The 19,131-nt window shown below is 43.2% G+C and overlaps 3 protein-coding genes across 4 annotated transcripts; 2 read left to right on the forward strand and 1 right to left on the reverse strand.

The window, feature by feature from the left end:
• Positions 1 to 3,298: 3,298 nt before the first annotated feature.
• On the reverse strand, positions 3,299 to 4,429 carry LOC121198752 (cyclin-dependent kinase 5 activator 1-like). The gene is made up of 2 exons (XM_041063061.1): positions 3,914 to 4,429; positions 3,299 to 3,790 (listed from the first exon to the last, which is right to left on the reverse strand). Exons 1-2 carry the CDS (start codon positions 4,427 to 4,429, stop codon positions 3,299 to 3,301), a joined length of 1,008 nt encoding a protein of 335 aa, XP_040918995.1.
• Positions 4,430 to 7,583: 3,154 nt separating this feature from the next.
• rpain (RPA interacting protein) lies at positions 7,584 to 10,255 on the forward strand. Of its 2 annotated transcripts, none has more exons than XM_041062973.1 (7): positions 7,584 to 7,770; positions 7,893 to 8,084; positions 8,458 to 8,530; positions 8,698 to 8,809; positions 9,082 to 9,145; positions 9,676 to 9,816; positions 10,142 to 10,255. In XM_041062973.1, the coding sequence occupies exons 1-7, from the start codon at positions 7,699 to 7,701 to the stop codon at positions 10,169 to 10,171; spliced, it is 684 nt and encodes a 227-aa protein (XP_040918907.1). In that variant the 5' UTR covers positions 7,584 to 7,698; the 3' UTR covers positions 10,172 to 10,255. The 2 variants fall into 2 exon arrangements, with proteins under 2 accessions (XP_040918907.1, XP_040918908.1); XM_041062974.1 differs by having other exon boundaries at positions 7,601 to 7,770; positions 7,903 to 8,084.
• An 817-nt stretch (positions 10,256 to 11,072) lies between these two features.
• LOC121198737 (26S proteasome non-ATPase regulatory subunit 11A) lies at positions 11,073 to 18,897 on the forward strand. Its single transcript, XM_041063039.1, has 13 exons — positions 11,073 to 11,191; positions 11,918 to 12,019; positions 13,338 to 13,534; positions 13,945 to 14,002; positions 14,185 to 14,379; positions 14,480 to 14,624; positions 14,812 to 14,872; positions 15,492 to 15,554; positions 15,682 to 15,807; positions 15,980 to 16,015; positions 16,150 to 16,201; positions 16,466 to 16,609; positions 17,849 to 18,897. The coding sequence occupies exons 1-12, from the start codon at positions 11,101 to 11,103 to the stop codon at positions 16,606 to 16,608; spliced, it is 1,269 nt and encodes a 422-aa protein (XP_040918973.1). The 5' UTR covers positions 11,073 to 11,100; the 3' UTR covers position 16,609; positions 17,849 to 18,897.
• The last annotated feature ends 234 nt before the right edge of the window (positions 18,898 to 19,131 follow it).

Genomic DNA, 19,131 nt, shown 5'->3' on the forward strand with positions numbered 1-19,131 from the left:
CAGCACCAGGTGCAGTGTGAAAACGGAAAGCTTAACGGGAGCAGTGGCTTTGCCGACGCTCAATTAAATGTTAAGATTTACCACATAGAATCAGCGAGTAACGTCTTGATTTCAACATCAACATTCATGATTCCTCTTCTAAATCTGGGTCATATTCAAATTATTACATTGTCAAATTTCAGCTTATCACTGTAACTTCAGTTACACCAGATTTGTCACCTTTCTATGCATCTTTATATAGATTCCACAGGCTCTTTAAGTTGAATTAAGTGAGGAAAAAAAAAAGATTATTCAACAGTCGTCTCGGGAGTTCCCTTCAGAGAAATGCTACTTCTCTACCTTTCAACCCCGTCAGAAAAAGTTAGGAGGAAGGACGTGTAAACAAGCTGCCATGGATTCATTCTTCCTGTGCATATTTGTCTCATGAGGTCTGACTCTGGATCAAGGCTACATTTTTTTTTTAACAGCATGGCACCTACTGCAGCCCAGTCAGTGATCATCAGAACACACAACACAACCAGAGTTAAATCACCTGTATCATGGAGTCACCCAGTCTGGAAACAGTTGAGGCATTGTTTCGTTGGCAAGTTTTTAAAATCCCATTCCCCATGTTATTTAGATCCTTTTTAAATCATTTCAGACTGCACGCCAAATTGAATGTTTTTTAGAAATCAGAAATTGAAGAACAGTGCTCCAGCTTTCGATGACTCCAATTTTGTCTTATATTTTGCAAAGTGACACATAAAACTTTGCTGTGTATTAAAATCACTCTTAGACAATGTCCCTCTTTTCTGGTCTACACCTCTGATACCTGATATAGCAACACTGTGAAAAAGCTTATTCATGAAATTCCTTTAAAGTCTTCCTTGTTCAGCAGTCAGAGACTTTGAGTTGGCTCATGTTTCTTTGTGTTTTGTTTTGTTTTTTTGTTTTTTTTTTGAAATAACGAGTCTTTAGAATGATATGGCACGAGATCTCTGCCCCGTTTGAGAAGGCAGAGCTTTTCTAACACTGAACACAGTTCATTGGCTACGGTTAGACTCGGTGATGTGACATCATCAAAGCGAGGAGCCTCTCCGAAGGGTGGACGTGTGGAGAGTCATTTTGGTTTACTTGTCTGCAAGAAGTACTACCTATCACGTTTCCTTCATTAGAGAGTCCTTATGCTGAGTGGATGTCACATCACTGAGCCCAGCTCTCAGCAGCTCAGCACGGCAAATGCTCAGTCTCTTCTGTAACACGTGGTGCGGTGTGCCCAACACAAAGCAGCATGCTAGAAAACTTATAGCACACATGCATATCAAACAACTCGGTGAATAAGTAAGCCACTGGCTCGGCGGACCAGAGAGTCTTTAAATATGGGACAGCTGGACTGGACTGCACCAGACAGGACAGGACCGGCTCAGACCAGACTGGAGCGGATGGAGAAACTGTGTTGTCTTATTCTGTCCGGGAGGATGTGGAGAGTAATGAGCTGGGGGTGGGGGACAGAAGGAGAGAGGACCAGGGTTGACACTTCAATCAGCAGTCCGTTGAGCTGAGCGTCGACGGCAACATTGAAGCGCTGTTTTGGAAGATATGTCACCTCTGCACTTGTAGCGTCTGCCCCCGTCCTCACACACCGTCCTCACACAGCCGGAGTATAATCACATTTTCTGCCGCTCTGATGTTTGTAGCCATTGGATGAGACAGATCACATGATCCAGTCTCTGAACATATCCTTCTCGACCCAGCTCCCCCAATCATTCATACAGCATGAAGCACACAACATGAGTGCAGTGTTTTAGAACAGAAATCTTTCTTTCTTTCTTTCTTTGCCTTTCTTTCTTTCAGTAAAACACTTTGCCATGGTCATTCAGGACAGCACCAATATGGACTGCAGGACAAAGTGCAGGGGAACAGGAAGGAATGGAATAATTCCTTGTGTAAAATATGCCCTAGAGGGGTCAGTATTGCATTTTCCCACGTTGTTTTGTAAATGTAAACAGCTTACAGCAGGGCTCGTTCAATGATTATTAATCTCTGCCCAAAGGATTAGCATTTCATACTCTTAAAAATAAATAACTGATCTCCCAATTCAGAGCAGATTTGGCTGGATAAACCCAAATACTCCCTCTAAAGTACAGTACTACATGCAAGACGCGGATCAGCTAATCCACCACGGTACGACTGCACCAAACTGGGACATAAACTTCACAGTCGTACAAGTTCTCAGACTCGTTGCGTTGTGGTTGATTCTAGCTCATCCCTGTCATGGCCTTAGTTAATGCTCTTTGAGTTTCAACAGTGGACCTCGCAGCCAGTGCTGGTGAGTGCAATAAGCTTGGGCAGGACAATGAGGGATAAGGGGAAAATGGAGTTGGCAAATAAGCAGGTGCTCATGTGCAAGAACATATGAGATGACCTCATGCAGCGTGGTTCTTGATTTTCATTACCCTGACATTTCTCTATAGTGAAAATGCCTGGATGCTATCACACAATATCAATATCCTGTATCTTTATATTTATAATAATATTCACTCTTGTTTAAGTAAATCTGTGTTGTCTGGCGTTTCTAACCCCAAAGATCAAAAGACAGAAAAACACCTCAGTAGGGATTTCAGATTTCAACTGTTATCTCACAAAGTACAGGTCAGGCAGATGCATGTCTCTGGAGCAGAGGCAGGCAGATAGAAATGATAGATATCTCTTTCTCAAATCCGGTTAATGTCATGTCATGAACTCTGCTGGCCACGTACGTTGATAAAATATGACTTTCCTTGTCTGTGTTGTCACTTACATTGTTCCCGAAAAACTAAAGATCATATCTTGGCCTTAAATCTTGTTATTGTCGCATCCTGAGCCAAACAACCCTGGACACTGAATGCCAACAAGTAGGCTGTTTAGTCTTGTGAATCTAATCAGATCCAATCACGCCAATTAATGTGGCCAGCACCACAGCAACTCTGATTTTATCTGCTTTGTTTTGGTAAAATGGTCCCTGTGGACCAACTGCTGCCTCCAGACAAGACACCGCAGATCAGTCTCTGATCCTCTGCCTGAGAGCCTGTTGGTGTTAAGGTGACTCGTTACCCACCTAAAACGATTTAAACACAGTGTTTAATCCCAGAAACGCTTTGTTCTGGGTTACGAACAGGAAGTTTGGGTAATCATAAATCAGTAGAGACGCCAGACAACAGTACTGCTCCAAGGTAGCGCTACAATGCATTACATTAGTCCACCCGTCCCCAACCTATTAACTCCATCAATCTTTCTATCCAACCATCCTTGATCAGCCCCCTCCTCCCCCGGCTCCCTCTTATCGATCAAGGCCTATGAGGAGTTTGGTCTTCTCCTCTTCTTTCTTGCTCTCGTTCTTCAGGTCAGCAAACACCTGGGTAAAGAAGTGCGGGTCGGTGTTGATCTGGAGCATCTTGCCGCTCATGCGGTTGATGATCTCCAGGCAGCGGTCCCAGAAGGCTTCCTTCTCCGCCTCGACCAGGAAGGGCTTCAGTGGGTAGGAGATCTCGTTGCCCATGTAGGAGTAGGACAGGTAGAGGCAGGTGAGCAGCGAGGCCTGCAGCTCGCGCTCTGAGGCCACCTCGGCTGAGACCACATCACGGCACAGCATGTAGAGGAAGACCACGTTGGCCGGAGTGATGAAGCCCTGATCCTGCCAGCCCTGTAGGAGGAGGGAGCGGTCCACGCTGCGCAACCACAGCACTGGATCTGTTGGGGATAGACGCTTCAGGCGATAACACCGACGGCACAGGAACTCGCCCAGGCTGCGCATCAGTTCGCTGGTGGAGGCCTAGGTTGAGAAAAAGGGAACTCAGGGTCAGCAAAGGAGAGCGAGAAGGATGAGAGATATGAGTTTAAGTAGCGATAGATGATAGAATACTTTCAACAATTTATGACAAACAGTCAGCGTCACCTGGACAATGACACGTTTTGGTGTGCCTGCTGCAGTGGACGGCTGGATCCCAGAGCCTGTGAGGGAATTCTTTTTGGCAGCGACAGTAGCTACGTTCACCAGGGTCTTGGAGGTGGGCAGGTGGGAGGAGGTAGTGGTGGTGGTGGCTGAGGGGTCCTGGCTGGATGAGTAAGATGAAAGGTTAGCACAGGACTGAGACTTCTTCAGCTTCAGGCTGTTGGAGGCTGAGTTGGCCGTGGCGGTGGCTTGACCGTCCGGAGGGCTCCCTTTCCCCCCGTCCCCGCCGTCTGACTGCAGTTTCTTGGAGCCCTTCCTCTTTGCCGATGCGGCCACAATTCGTTTCCATGGTAACGCACTGATGATGGAAGGCCGTTTGAGTGACTTTGCAGCGGCAGCGGCAGCATCCTTGGCATTCTTGCTGTTCTGGACTGCTGTGTAGTGGCCCACTGTAGCTGGGCCGTCCTCAAACAGGGCTGCCTTTCGGTAGCTGGGAGACAGCGACAACACCGTACCCATGATGCCTGGTGAGGGTTACAGAGGGGATACAGGAATGGTGGAGTGGGGAGCAGTGGGGGAAAAGCTCTTTGATTGGTCCAGACAAAGAGCTTTGAGAAGATCAAAGTGTCTCACTTCTGAAGGGAGTTGAACCTGTGAGCAAAGAACAGGAAGTAGTGGCAGTATTTACCATTAGTTACAGTACATTTGAAAACAATTCAAAATTGCTAACATGACAACAGAGCAAACTCAATCTGAAACTTTGAGTTAAGGGTTGTTTTGTTGAGATAGTGTTTTCAAGGCCAAGAATAAACCTTAGCACTAGTGTTTGCTCATTATGGATCTAACTGCCTAAACAGATGTCTTCACTGTGTTGTAAATCCTGCCGCCTCCTCCAATCAAGACAAGACACTCAGATGAAATTGAAAGCTCCTGAAAAAGCTATTCAAGATTTTTTTTTGTCAAGCTACAGTCCCCAAGGCTAGAAAGAGAAATTCTTACAGATCTACCCACTCGGTTTTAATCTCCAGACCAGCCATAATGTCTGTAATGAAATCTTGTTGATGTGTCTCTACAGGAAGCATATAGGACGCTCACTCGGGCCTGCCGCCCCTCCGGTGTTCATCAGTATTATATAAGAACCGAGATAAGGCCACAGAGGCATGAGAAACAAGTGTGCACAAGCATCCATCTTAGCTTCAAAATGGAAGCCTTGAAAACAGCCCCCCTCCAGCATAAGGTAACTCCAGACACACCAGCTCAGCTCCTGGGCCCTGCGCTCTCACACAAGCCCGAACAAATGAAACATGGAGCCGATGGCTTTACCTAATGATCGATTTTTGAACAATATAATCCAAATATAAAATAAGAGAGGTCACACACTTGTGCATCAAATGATGGTTTGCCGGTATTGTTGGTTTTATTTAGGCCTTCTCACCTTATTATTTGCAGGGCTGAAAAAAAATAGTGGCTATTATCTCATGCAGCAAAAACAACCCTCCATGTGTTCCTACCTTCGGATTAATCGACTCGTCGTTTGAGATCCATGTATCACACCTTGACCCCCCTCCCCCCTTGCTGCTGCTGGGCAAATGCGGTCAAAATGTGAAAAACCCTTCCCACCCGTTCTGCTCGGTTTCCACACCGCCAACAGAACACGAGCCGCCCGGGCTCCAGGGCGTGAAAATGGATCGGTCTCTGATAATATGGAAGCCCCAGCGTCGCAGGCCCACAGGTTTGTGTCCCCCTGGTTGGTTGCTGCTTTTCTTTCTTTCTTTTTTTTTTTTCAAATCTTCATTTATAAAAAGTCCCCCGCTCGTCGATGGGAATACAGATGCAGAGCAGATGCGAAACGTGCTTCACTCCGTCGCTCGCAGCGAGTAGGAAGATGTCTTCCATTTAGAACCGCAAATCTATACGGTCACGGATATTAATGTCCCCGCTAGTGTACTGACAGCACGGTCAAACCTCCCTCAGACAGAAATAGACGGACACGTATCGGTCTGTAAACCTTAATCAACACAATGGCGGAGAAAACCGAGAGAGAGAGAGAAAAAAAAATGGCTACTATGAATTCCAAAAATAGATGGCAGCTTATACCCTCTGCTATGCAAACCTGCCAGAGAGAGCGAGAGAGAGAGAGGGACCCGTTGCTTTGATGCGGGCATCTGCAGTTATTCGGGTTGGATGTGGGAGAGAAACGGCGCCTTCTCATTGGCTGATGTCGGGATGCTGCTGCTGCTTCTGCTGCTGCTGGTCGTCGCTGTCGCAGTCGCGCCGCTGAAGCCATTGGCCGCCGACATTCTGCAGCCTATCGGAGGGTTCGCTCTCCGAGGTGCTGAACCAGCCGGCCAGATGTGTCAGAAGAACAGCTGTGGAGGCTGAAAGACGAGCACCAAGGATTTTGTGAATCAGCTCGAGTGGGCCGAGCCCCGCTGACACTGAGGCGCGACTGAATCCGCCAATAGAGCAATGTGCTCCTGTGCTGCTGAGACGCTTTATGATTTTACGTCTGCTCCTCTCATTGTGAATTACCCCATTTGATTGTATACTAGAAATGAACATGGAGTAGGCTTGTATATTTCTTAAGATTTTAAAGAAAACAACACATGATGCGAATGTTAAATACACTGGAATATTAAACCACTGGTCTCATAACTGTAATCTGCTGAGCACACAGTATCCACTAACTGTTCACTAACTGTAATCTAAATACTGGTCCTCTAACATTGTCCATTGCCAACCCTGTTTGCATCATGTTTTATATGCTGCATGTCCTTCTCCTCCTCTCCTCCATTCCCAGCTGTCCTTTTCCTCCTTTCACCCAGCCCGGCCTTCGGCAGGAGGGTCCCCCATCTGAGCCAGGTTCTGCTCAAGGTTTCTTCCTGTTATAAGGGAGTTTTTTTCTTGCCACTGTCGCCTTAAGTGCTTGCTCTGAGGTCAGGCTCTGGGTCTCTGTAAAGTGCTTTGAGACAATTTTGATTGTGGAAGGCGCTATATAAATAAAATTGAATTGAATTGAATTGAATTTTAGCCTCACCCCTTAAAAAACAGTGTCTAGCGACTAGCGACAACAGTAAAATGATGTTTACACGTTAATGATCTTATATTGTCAGTCACGGGACATTTTTCTGCACAAGTAGGCCTAGTTTTAATTTTGATACTTTAAGTACCTTTTGATTGTAGTACCTCTGTAGGTTTTTTTGGATTATATGGCAATACTTTTACTTCTAATTAAGTATTTTTACATCAGTGTCTTTTAACTTAAGTGAAGGTTCTGAATTCTTCTTCCACCACTGAAATGTAATTAACTCACCATGCAGTTTAAATTTATTAAAATCATTATATAATCTGGCACCATTTACAGTTGATCTAAACCTAAAATGTCAAAAAAGTCTTTCATTCATTGCACAGCAGGTGAAATGTTTCTACAGGTAAGGAAATAATGTGTTCGTTAATGAAGGAATAATGAATATTTAGGTTTAACTGGAGTGTGGAGTCCAGAAATCTGGACCAAGATCCAAAATGGAGGTAAAAGAGCTTATTAGCTGTCTTGTACTGTAGAGTTTTCTTTCTTTCTTTTTTTTTTTTTAAGCAATGAAACCGTTTGGCAGCACTGAACTACACCACCCATCATGCAATCCGCGGCGGTACGCGTTCACTTCCGGGGCGCGGGGTTAAAATCTGGAATGTTGTGTTTTTGAAGTTTTCCACGGCCGTAGCCGGATTGTGGGAACAAGTCTTCGCACATAACTGTTAACTATAACTATAACTGCTAGTGGTAACTACAAATGGACGCCTTGCACAGACACCGCTCACTTTATAAAGGAACGACTCCGCCATGGAAAGAAACTTACCGCAAGGTGAGACATAGAACATAATGTGTTAGTCAGCTAGCTAGCATGTCGGGACGACGCTAGTACTTGTTCGGGCTTTACACTGTGCTGTTCTCTGTTCATGTTCTCTGTTCATGTGCATTGACCAGCGCTGTGTAGACAGACTGAAGAACAGCCGGTCGAGGCTGTTGGAGAGATACCGTCAGATGGGAGAGAGCCAGCAGCTTAGGGGCTCCGGGGCCTCCATCATCGTCCAGGAGGTGATGGAGGAGGAGTGGACCGCCCTGCAGTCAGAGGACCGGAGACTGCCCTCCCTGTGGGGGCCAGAGGGCATGGCAGAGGTCGGTTGGTCTCTCTCTCAGTCTGTCCCTTGAAAAATCACTGTATATCTCGCCTCCTAGGTGACTTTCTGTGTTACTTTCAGCTCTGTCAGATGTCAGGGCCACGAGGGAGCTTTGCCTCCATGTTGCACAGCATCTTTAATAAAAAAACTCGGCACAAATATTCCAAATAGGTTTGTCTTTACATGAAATCACGAAGTCACGAACTCAACTCAGAAATGAATGGTTGACTGAGAGAAAAAGACTTGACATGCCATCATTTATAGTTGTCTCACACAGCTGAACCACTACTACCTTTATATTTTCAAACCACAACTACCTGTTTTAGAGTTTTGTAACCAGCTGGAGGTCCTCTTCCTTTTCTTTTAAACAGATGTTCAGTGTCATGAAAGAATATGATGAACTGGCAGTCCTCGAAGAAATCCAACAGGAGCTCATGTCTCAAGGTAATGTTTATATAAACTAAATCATCCTGTTGTTTTCTGTCCAAACTTCTGACTGTATTAAGACGAATGTTTGGTGAAATAAACCTGTATATATACAGTGTTCATTTCTGCAGATGCAATGTGTGAGCTGGTTGATTTGCTAAAGTGTGTTTTTCGTTCTGCTTCAGAAATGTCTATTATTGATGAGTATGAGAAGAACCTGGAGTTTGAACAGCAGTACATAACATCTGTGGTGGAAGGGATGGAAGAAACGCATATTATATGCCCCATATGTCACACGTGAGTCAAAGAATTGCCTGGTATAACAAAGGTCAATCGTTTCTCTTTCTTATATCTACATTAACTAACTACTAAATCATTTCTACGTTTCCACAGTTTTAAAACCAGTGGTCGCCAGAGCAGCTGAAAATACAGACCTATAAAAATTCTTAAACATATCAAGTTATGACATAAGTGGAAGAGGCAACCATACAGTGCTGGACTAAATTCTAAAGTTGCATTAATGACAATTTTTTATAGCTCAATTTTAAAATACTTCTTGTGTCTTGTAGGAACAACTTGAATATCAACAGCTATTTCATCTCCTGCCCCTGTGGACTGTATATCAACACTAAGGTTTGTTAAACTCTATCCTATTAAAATATCATGTTTTTATATTGCAGAATCTGTCATTTCCATTTAAAAATCATAGTAATGGCATCATATTGCTTCTGCCAAAGCTGTGAGAAAGCTGTTTTCCTTTTTGTTTGTTTTTTTAATCCCAGTATGTGAATCTTAGTGCCTAGTTGCAGCAGTTTGCATCAAAAATTGCTGCCCCTTCTAGGAGTCATAACTTGGAGAAACACACAGATATGACACACACATTTTTTTTTGTTTGTTTCAGTGTGACTTGTGCTTTTGAGAGATATCATCATGTTCACTGCAAATAAACATCCATGAATCCTCTTGGAAATCAATTTTAAAAAGCGCCTGATAAATTAATAACTTGCTCCAGAATCATTATGTTTTTAAGTTTTCTTCTATCAAAGTAAGTGATTGACAGTGAAGAAAGAGACAACTGGGCAAAAAAAAAGTCCAGGATTCAGTAAAGTGAGGACGTAATGGCTTCAGCTAAACTGCTCCAATCTTGTTCCCCTTAATTGTAGAAACAGAACATTACCCCCGACGTCCTGTGCCGTCTTCTGGAGTCCAGGTTGTCAGAGCACACGGAGGACTGTCTCCACAACCCTGTTTTCTCAGTAGTTCCAAACACAGACAGCTCTGCAAACCTGATGCTAAGCTGCAAGGTACGGCACAGTCACTACCAGGTCACCTAAGGACTTTATGCAGAACTGAATTTGGAATTAAAAATGAAAATGGTCATCCTCATGCTCTGTGTCTTTGATGCTTAGTCCTGTGGTATTTTTTATTATTGTTTTTGACAATAAAGAAATGTACTGATCCGCATACATGTTCTCAGCTATTTGACTGAATCCTAAAGGGAAGCTAATCTGCATGCCCCCCAGTAATGGGCATGCAGATTAATTTTCAGTTGTAGTGCTATAATACTGGTATTAACACATCTCCTAGCTTTCTTTGCCATCACATATTTATTGTTTTCTCTGCTTTCAGGTTTGCGACTACTGGTCCATCGTCCTGTGACATCGTCCTCTCTTGAGTGATTGATTTGTGAGATTTTGAGTTTTCTTGTGCTCTGTATATTTTGTGAAATAAAGGCTATTTTTTATATTTAATTTGTGGATGCTGTTCTTTCTGGGACAGTATGCTGCTACCATTCATATGTAAGCTATGATAGATAGTTTTTTTTTTCCCTCATTGAAACTAAATCAAAATAATAAAATTACTTAAACAAAACCTCCATTGGAGAAATGGCTGAAACTGAACTTTATTTGACTCTTCTCTAATGATATACAGTGTCATTACAGGATTCCCCATCTCTTTTTATTGCATGGCACAGTGCAGGGAGATAAAATGAGCCAACAAAATGTATTTATTGGATATAATTTTAAATTAAACTTAAACTGGTTTGGTGCAACTTAAATAATCTCTTGGGCTGCACATTTCACAGAAATAACGGGAAAGCATTTATTTGCAGCCACAAAATCTGTTCAGTTGAATAAACATCCAAACTCTGATTTTGTGGAATGGACACAAAAGCACATATTTTGTGTTTATATTTATGTTTCTTTGCATGTAAAAACCATATAATGCCAAAAACATCTCCATTAATACAGAAAGATTTGGAAATAAAACCTGACAATGTCAGACTAATTAAATTTAGGAAAAGCCATTTCTAGCCATAAAGCACTGACCGCTCAGTTTTCATAAACTGTTGGCAACAAATCATATACCATCATTACTGAAACGGACAATAAAGGTTACAATGTCGATAAACAGTAATTCGCCTTAGAAATTATTTTCAAATGTGTTTAGGATGGTTTTAGGAGCGGCAGCACTTGCATTCAGGCCAAACTCGGTACCACCTGTAGGGGGAGGCGTTGTTCAGACCATGTGAACGACCTGACCGGAAAACAACCGGGCAGAGTGGAGCGGAGGCAGGCAGAGGAAAGATGGCAGCCGCGGCAGTGGCTGAGTTTCAGAGAGCACAGTCTCTTCTTGGAACAGACCGGAATGCCTCTATCGATATCTTACATTCAATAGGTAAATATAATCTACACAGTATCGCCCTAGAGAGAAAACTAGTTTTTCGCTCAGACACTGATGCTGTACATCTCACGTACATCAAACGTGGAGCAGTGCAGTTAGCCACCTTAGCTGTTAGCTAGGTAGCAGCTAAGCTAAGCTAAGTTAGCTAGCCCAGTGTTGGCCGTTTCTTTTTTCTCCTTGCTTGCACAGTGAGTCAGCAGCAGCGGGCTAGCCGGCTAGCAGCATACCGGCTAGCTTGTCAGTTAGCCTAAAGCTAGCTTCCCAGCCTCATTCATTTAACAGTAACTTCGTTGACAGCTGGCTAGTTAACGTTAGCATGCATCCAGCGTTGTTAGCAGCTAGTCCTCGTCATGTCAGAAGTCAGGCCAACAAGGAAATTAATGTGAAATTGAGTTGGCTCTTATACGTCACCTTGTTGGACGCAGCAGTTAGCATATGCTTATATACCATTTGACACGTGTTGTTATTAAAGCCGAAATACGTAGCTTCATTATCGTTTATTGTTTAATTTGACAGTTTCGATATTTCACAGCTTCGCTAGCCACTTGGCTGATTGCCATCCCACCTAGCCTATCGACGATATAACTTGTCTTAATGCTAGTCTCCAAAGACAACAGGAAAGAGTGTAACATCAGCATTTTCACAGTTTGTACATCGCGGTGATTCATGTCAGCACGGATCAGATTACATCACCAGCGTGTGTGTGTGTGTTTGTTGTAGTGAAGCGGGACATCCAGGAGAGTGATGAGGAGGCGGTGCGTGTTAAAGAGCAGAGCATCCTTGAGCTGGGTGGGCTGCTGGCCAAGACGGGACAGGCTGCAGGTAACCAAAACGTGACGTTCATATTTCAAGTTACACAAACATTTATGGTATACTGTCCATATAGATGTTTATGGATCCAAACGAAATTCCAGCTTTCATACCCCAGTCAAGCCACATGAGTAAGCCTCCTGGCTCGAAGTCTGTCTTGTAGAGGTTTTGACACTTACTTTGTTCTAGTTGCATTGTTTTTCTAATGGTCATAATTTGGTGAAAAGAAAGATTTTGACACAATTGTTGTTATGTGGGGATGTCTCTTCAAACTGGGGAAAATTGTGTCTAATATCAGTTGTCACTCGATTTGATATTGTTGTTAAAATGTCAATGTGGAGCAGCAAAGTGCCAAAAATAAGGTGTTAACAATAGAACTCATCTGCCTGTCGTGATGAAACTTCAGCACAGACAGAAGCTGTTTTTACACATGTAGATGAGAAACAGTAAAGCCTACAGCATCAAGTGTGTGAATTCCTGTATTTATACAAAATGCTATAAAGCACTTGGTAGAGTCATAGCTGTACTGAAAAACAAGGCTTAGAACAAGGAGTTAACTGAGTACTAAACTGAAGAATGCTTTTAAACTTCTTCTTGTCAGCAAACCTGCTCCATGTGTCTGTGTTTAGTTTTGCTTTCGCCAGTTGTTCTCCTGTTTGTGTGAAAATAATCAGAAGCTTATTAGTGTTGTTTTCATCAAGGTAATGTAAAACTCAGTTTCATACCTCAGCAGCTGCAGTTCTGCTGTTGGTGTTTAGCTGGTTTATTTTGTTTAGGTTTAGAATATGAACTAAGGCGGTAATTGTAGGAGGAATGAAAGTAGCTGCAAAACTATCCAAGGATTTTCTTATAAAAAATCTGCCTTTTAAATAACAAACCAAAACATTGTTCAAAGAGAGTAATAGCTGGTGATTCTTGAGTATCTTTTGGATGAAAAGTTTTTTCTTGCTTCACATTTGGGTCAGTGGAAGGGCTGTAATTCATCAAAATAAATGAAGCGAAAGAAGGCATGACCTTTGTCAAATTAAGTGGCAGGACAGAAGCCTGGGCTGTGTTCAGAATTACTGCCTAGTTAAAAACTTGCCTCGACCAGGACCCCAAACTTTTCCCAGAATCAGTAGACGGGCGCCTCTAAAATTCCATACTGAAATACAAAAGTGACACAGTGATGAAAAGGTTTTATTATATCAGTTAGGAAATGAGTTGGGATTGTATTTTTTTTTTCTAAATTCTTGCCTTCGGAGTGTTTTGCAACCGCATGCTTACTTCAGCTGTTTTCTGTTGATGAGTTTTTCCCCTCTTCTTTCTCTTCCTCCTGTCTTCGTCTCAGAGCTTGGGGGTCTGCTAAAATATGTGCGGCCCTTTCTCAATTCCATCTCCAAGGCCAAGGCAGCCCGGCTGGTCCGCTCCCTGCTTGACCTGTTCCTGGACATGGAGGCTGCCACAGGTCAGGAGGTCGAGCTCTGCCTGGAGTGCATAGAGTGGGCCAAGGCTGAGAAGAGGACCTTCCTCAGACAGGCCCTAGAGGTGAGACTTGGCTATATTTGGCTTTCCTGTTTCAAACAGTATGTTCCAACAACGTCAAAACAAAAGTTCATGAACTTTCTAGCTAATCCAGCCTCCTGGTCTGTCAGTCTTCAAATAGTGCTCACATTCATCACAGTTTAAGAACAGGCATTATTTTGTTGGTAAAATTTAAAGTATGTTAATGAATTCGATCGCTGAAATACCTCATTTACTTGGATTCTGTGGCCCTTTTTGGTCACGCCAGTAGTTTTAAAACACTCTTATAATGGAAAAATGTGTGTTAAGAGATGAACAGTGCTCAAAATCTTCTGTCTGGGTAAATCTGTGTGAACTTTCCCAGTGCAAACAAAAAAGTGTCAATACTAGTTATAGACCTGGGCTTTGAGACGCTTGTTTTCCTCTGTCCTCAGGCTCGTCTCATTTCACTGTATTTTGACACAAAATGCTACCAGGAGGCACTACAACTCGGTGAGTGTTCAGTCTCTTTGAGTTTGTTTTTTATTTGCTTGACAAAGTATTTATAAGCCAAAAGTAAGTGTGGGTGTAAAACAGAAAGAATGGATGGTGTAAACTCCTGCACCATCCTTAATAAAACTGAATGGGTCGGAGTTTTTATTTCAACTGAACTCACTCTATACATTGTCGCCCAGGCTCCCAGTTGCTGCAGGAGCTGAAGAAGATGGATGACAAGGCCCTGCTGGTGGAGGTTCAGCTTCTGGAGAGTAAGACGTACCACGCTCTCAGTAACCTGCCCAAGGCCCGTGCCGCCCTTACCTCTGCCAGGACGACCGCTAATGCCATCTACTGCCCACCCAAACTACAAGCAGCTTTAGACATGCAGTCAGGTACAATATATAGTTTATAAGATAATCAAAACATGATGGGTGAAGAAGGCTTCACATTATAGGTAGCCCAATATTTATGTGTGCTTGGTTGTGTTTCCAGGGATCATTCATGCAGCAGAGGAGAAAGACTGGAAGACGGCTTACTCCTACTTCTATGAGGCCTTTGAGGGCTACGATTCCATTGACAGCCCCCGAGCCATCACAGCCCTCAAATACATGCTGCTCTGCAAAATCATGCTCAACGCGTAAGTGGTATACGCACAGATACACGACAGCTCGCACAATAAAATAAATTAATCATTATAATAATGTTATTTCTGCAGTTATTATAAAAATGATAAATAAGATTTTCTTGGTAGAGAACCCACAATGGGCCTGTGACTTTATTCCCTCTGGGTCCAAAGGTTTATATGTTTTTTTTCTCTGTTTCAGGCCAGAGGATGTTCAGGCTCTTGTCAGCGGCAAGCTAGCTCTCCGGTACGCTGGCAGACAGGTACCACGCTTCATTCCTAATAATTTAGTCTAATTTAAATTGAATTGACTGTCGGCCAAACCCCTCCCCCAAACAGGAATTATCCAATCAGGTTATTCAGTCAGCAAGTTTGCTATAAAAAGCCATGTTCATGATTTAGCACATCCACTGTGTCGGATTTTTCCACTGTGTTGAAGCTAATCCCGGATGCTAACAGAATTTAGGCTAACGTTAGCATCTCTGTCCTGTAGCAATGTTTGATTGCTTTGTTATTGATTTGCTTGTCAGGGGACATGCAGCTTAAGGCTCAGTCTGTTAGCACAATATGATGTATGAAGCCATTAAGTGTGTGTTTTATCCCTTTTACAGTTTGTTTTAAATAAGTCCATTGACAACATTAAAAGTCAGTCGGAGACATCATTTGTGACCAACTCTTGAAATGAAGTTGACAGTCGTTGGTTAGAAATGCTTTGGTCTGAAATCAGATCCCTCAGTTAAAAAAGTGAAACTTTCTAGTGTTGAATCTGCCTCTCTTATTTTGTATAGAGCACGTCTTTCCGCAGTCTCTCTTGGTAAACGGGGTTCATCCACTGCCGTGTAGCCGTAACCTTTTGTTCCTGTTCTTCCTCTTTTCTTACAGACAGACTCACTGAAATGCGTGGCACAAGCCAGCAAGAATCGGTCGCTCGCAGACTTTGAAAAGGTTTGTGTTTGGAGTTCGATGCATAACAACATCAAGAACTAAGCTGCTGTGATTTGAACGCCTCTCTGAACGTTTTAGCCCCTGTCCTTACTTGCTATTAAAATGTCCTGTTCTCACCATCTCCAAGGCACTTACAGAGTACAAGCCAGAGCTGAGGGATGACCCCATCATCAGCACCCATCTGACCAAGCTCTACGACAACCTGCTGGAGCAGAACCTCATCAGGGTCATCGAACCTTTCTCCAGGGTCCAGGTAATCCTCCTCACACCTGTCTGTGTTCAGCCACAGGTAGTTCAGACAGGTACAGAAGTGTATCCAGGATATGGGTAGTGTGCTCAGTAAATATTAGTACACTAAGAATACTTACAATATAGTTGAAGTATATGTCTTTAATCACTGTGCTGGTCCATCTTTTTTCTAACAGATAGCACACATTTCCTCCCTCATCAAACTTCCTAAGGTAAGATTTTGTCCATTTTGTTTTGTGTTTTCTTTTCGACTTTCATTTTCATCATACTCGAGTCGCCTGTTTCCAGAAATTCCTCCGTTTTTTACAGTGAAATACCTTCAATCTGTTTGTGTCTTGCCTTGCAGGGAGATGTTGAGAGGAAATTATCACAGATGATTCTGGATAAGAAGTTTCACGGTATGCATCTACAGTTCTTTTAGTAAACAAGCACGCCGGCTTTTCTGCACATGTGAACGCTACGTGAAGGAACAGCTAAATATCTGTGTTTCCTTGTTGTAAATATTAGTGTTTTGTGGTTGTCTCCTACAGATGGATTAGATTCACACTCACGCTAGACTAACTGGATTTCAGTTAGCCTGAAAGATGAAATGAACTGAACTGCATGAAGCTCCTTTAATTCATATCCCACTAATATCGTCTACACACCGTCTAACCCGACAGGTATTTTGGACCAAGGAGAAGGTGTGTTGATTGTCTTTGACGAGCCAGTGGTGGACAAGACTTACGAGGCGGCCCTGGAGACCATTCAGAACATGAGCAAAGTAGTCGACTCGCTCTACAACAAAGCCAAGAAGCTAACATAAGGTCAGCCCGAACAGAACGGATAACGCTGGTGTCTGTGTGTGATAATTCAATAAGTTACAGGTTGTAGCAACTGAAGAAAAATTAAAATAACGGATTACATGCTGAGGTGAAAACTTATATATAACTGCTACCAATGGATCAGTAGGACGAGGACTTAGTTGTTCACTGATTCCATTGGTTTTGTTGTAACACACATGCTTACTGACAGAAAACTGGTGGTGTTTTGATATTTTATCTTATCATCAAACATGATCAAGACAGAAACCAACAATGAATTGATTTTACTACCAAGTATTGATTCTACATTGTGCCATACATACCAGACATACAAGTCTGCGACCACTAGTGAGGCTGCTTCTGTTTTGCATTTGTTTTTTGAATGTAATACTATTTTTTTCATTGCAGATGATGAAATCAGCTGAACAATATGAGTGAAAAGTTGAATCTTTAGAAAAATGTATATGGGTTTCAGAAAATCTTTTTGCTTTAATGATCTAACAATGTCCCAAAGAGCTTCCTGTGGTGTCCCTGAATGTTTGGCTTTCTCAGACTTTAAGTGTCCATGTTCAGTGGGTTTGAGGTCAGGTGACTGCGGAGGACTCGTGGGTTTTCTTTTTTGACTGTACTTTTGCTGACTGGAATTTCATATTCTTTTTATTTTTCAAATTCAGTATCTGTGGTGAAGTTGCTTTTCAGTATCTCAGGGAATTAAGGTTGAAAAACCTTGATCTTATGATGGTGTGCTCACTTTTGGTTCTGCCTGATCGTGCTTTGGATACAACTGATCAAGTTTCTGCAAAGTGCTTGAGAGTTCGATGCACTGTCCACCTTTAGTCTGGGCCTGATAGGATGCTGGGAAAGCCCCTTTTTGCTTAGAAGAACAGTTTGACTTCCTTCTGTCTGTCTTCCTCTGGCACTGGTCTTTTTCCTCTCTTTTGACCAGTAGTGTGTGCATGTGTTTGTGTCTGTCTGTATGTATATACATATATTTATGTGTAGATGTTTTCCTATTTTTGCCCAAGTTTGAGATCCAATCCAAGCAGCTTAGCTTAGCCCAAAGTGAACCAGCTTCTTGTACTGTAGACAATAAGGTGAATGTAAAATAACATCAGCCTTGTCCTTTGAAACATTTGTTAAAGTTTGGGAAAATGAATGTGACTCTCGTCACCAAAAGCTGAGCTTGTCCCTGTAAAATCTCCATGTTCACTGTTTTCAACCCGTCTCTGTCTTTCCCCTCAGAGAGAGCGAAACCATCTGTCCTCCTGTCCGGAGTGACGTGGGCCAGTCAGACCTCCGTCGATCGCTCACTTCACCCCGGGAGGGACGAGGGGTAGGAGGACGAGGAGATAACAAACACTCAACAATCCAGCAAGCAAATAAACCAGCTGACCAACTGAAGACAACCCAACAGAACAACAAACTGACAGGGTGGGCACACAGCTCCTCCTAGTCCTCCCTCATCCCTCTGCTCTCCCTCCTTCCTGTCACTCTCTTCCTTCCAATCTGACTGGGGTTGATCTGACACAAAGTGCTCCTCCCTATGGACAAATCCAGGCACTGCGCCCCTCTTCTCCCACCACTGGTTTCTACTTCATGTAAAACTGGACACGCCTCCCTTTCCCCCTTTGTTTTTCCTCTGTTTCTCTCTGCACTGGCCATCAGGGAATCTTGTAAAATAACAATAAAGAATACCTATACAGTACTTATACATACATATATTGTAAAAAACAAACAAACAAAAAAAAAAAAAACATGCTCGGTCTGTTCTCAGAGTGTAACCTGGGGCCGTGGTGGGTTGGTCAGTCTGTCACTCACCGGATTCTACCTGCTCTGTTCAATTTGCCAACCGGCCCCCGAAAGTGAATGTTTGAATCTCTCTGATTTTCTGCCGTCGTGGCGAAGAAGTGTTAACTAAGTCACCTGAAGAATGGCTTTGAAAATTCAGGCCTGTCAGAACAACCCCTCCCCTCTCTTCACATCCTTACTGTGACCTTTTGGCCCACCCCCGTCACGTGTTTCACCCTGAGTGGTCTCACTCAGTCACAAGGCATTCTGGGATTCGTGGACCATACAGGGAATTTGCTCTTCTGTCCACTCGGGACCATGCCACAATGAGAGGAGGACATTCATCAACACACGGGGGGGTCTCCCACACCCCCCACCTCCATCCTTCCCACTTCCTGTTTGTATATAACAGCTGCCAAGCATCATCCAAGGCCTGATATATTCACACTGTCCCCCTTTTTTTGTAATGCGTAAGAACAGAATAAACCTTGCCGCCGAGAGCTTGGTCAGTCACACAAAGTGCTTTTGATGCTCGAGACGTGACTGGAGAGAGAGAACTCTTTGTTCTGAGATGAGAAGAGGGCGGGTTTCGCTGAAGAAAATCAAGCTGTACATTTCTGGGAACTTAATTTTGCAAGGACTTGAGGGTTTACCATATATGACATAGAGAAAGACAAATGCTAATAAAAAAAAAAAAATGAAACCTCTAACTTGTGTGGTTTTAGGATCCTGGAAGT

The sequence above is a fragment of the Toxotes jaculatrix genome, chromosome 18, assembly GCF_017976425.1.
Source record: "Toxotes jaculatrix isolate fToxJac2 chromosome 18, fToxJac2.pri, whole genome shotgun sequence".
Classification (NCBI taxonomy): Eukaryota; Metazoa; Chordata; class Actinopteri; family Toxotidae; genus Toxotes; species Toxotes jaculatrix.

Bases quoted from the DNA above. Each gene is read 5' to 3' on its own strand.
- LOC121198752 (XM_041063061.1), bottom strand. From the start codon at position 4,429: ATGGGTACGGTGTTGTCGCTGTCTCCCAGCTACCGAAAGGCAGCCCTG. The intron at 3,791-3,913 runs GTGACGCTGACT...TTCTCAACCTAG, and splicing joins CAAAACGTGTCATTGTCCAG to GCCTCCACCAGCGAACTGAT.
- rpain (XM_041062973.1), top strand. From the start codon at position 7,699: ATGGACGCCTTGCACAGACACCGCTCACTTTATAAAGGAACGACTCCG. The intron at 7,771-7,892 runs GTGAGACATAGA...TGCATTGACCAG, and splicing joins GGAAAGAAACTTACCGCAAG to CGCTGTGTAGACAGACTGAA. The intron at 8,531-8,697 runs GTAATGTTTATA...GTTCTGCTTCAG, and splicing joins ACAGGAGCTCATGTCTCAAG to AAATGTCTATTATTGATGAG.
- LOC121198737 (XM_041063039.1), top strand. From the start codon at position 11,101: ATGGCAGCCGCGGCAGTGGCTGAGTTTCAGAGAGCACAGTCTCTTCTT. The intron at 13,535-13,944 runs GTGAGACTTGGC...CTCTGTCCTCAG, and splicing joins TCCTCAGACAGGCCCTAGAG to GCTCGTCTCATTTCACTGTA. The intron at 14,380-14,479 runs GTACAATATATA...TTGTGTTTCCAG, and splicing joins AGCTTTAGACATGCAGTCAG to GGATCATTCATGCAGCAGAG.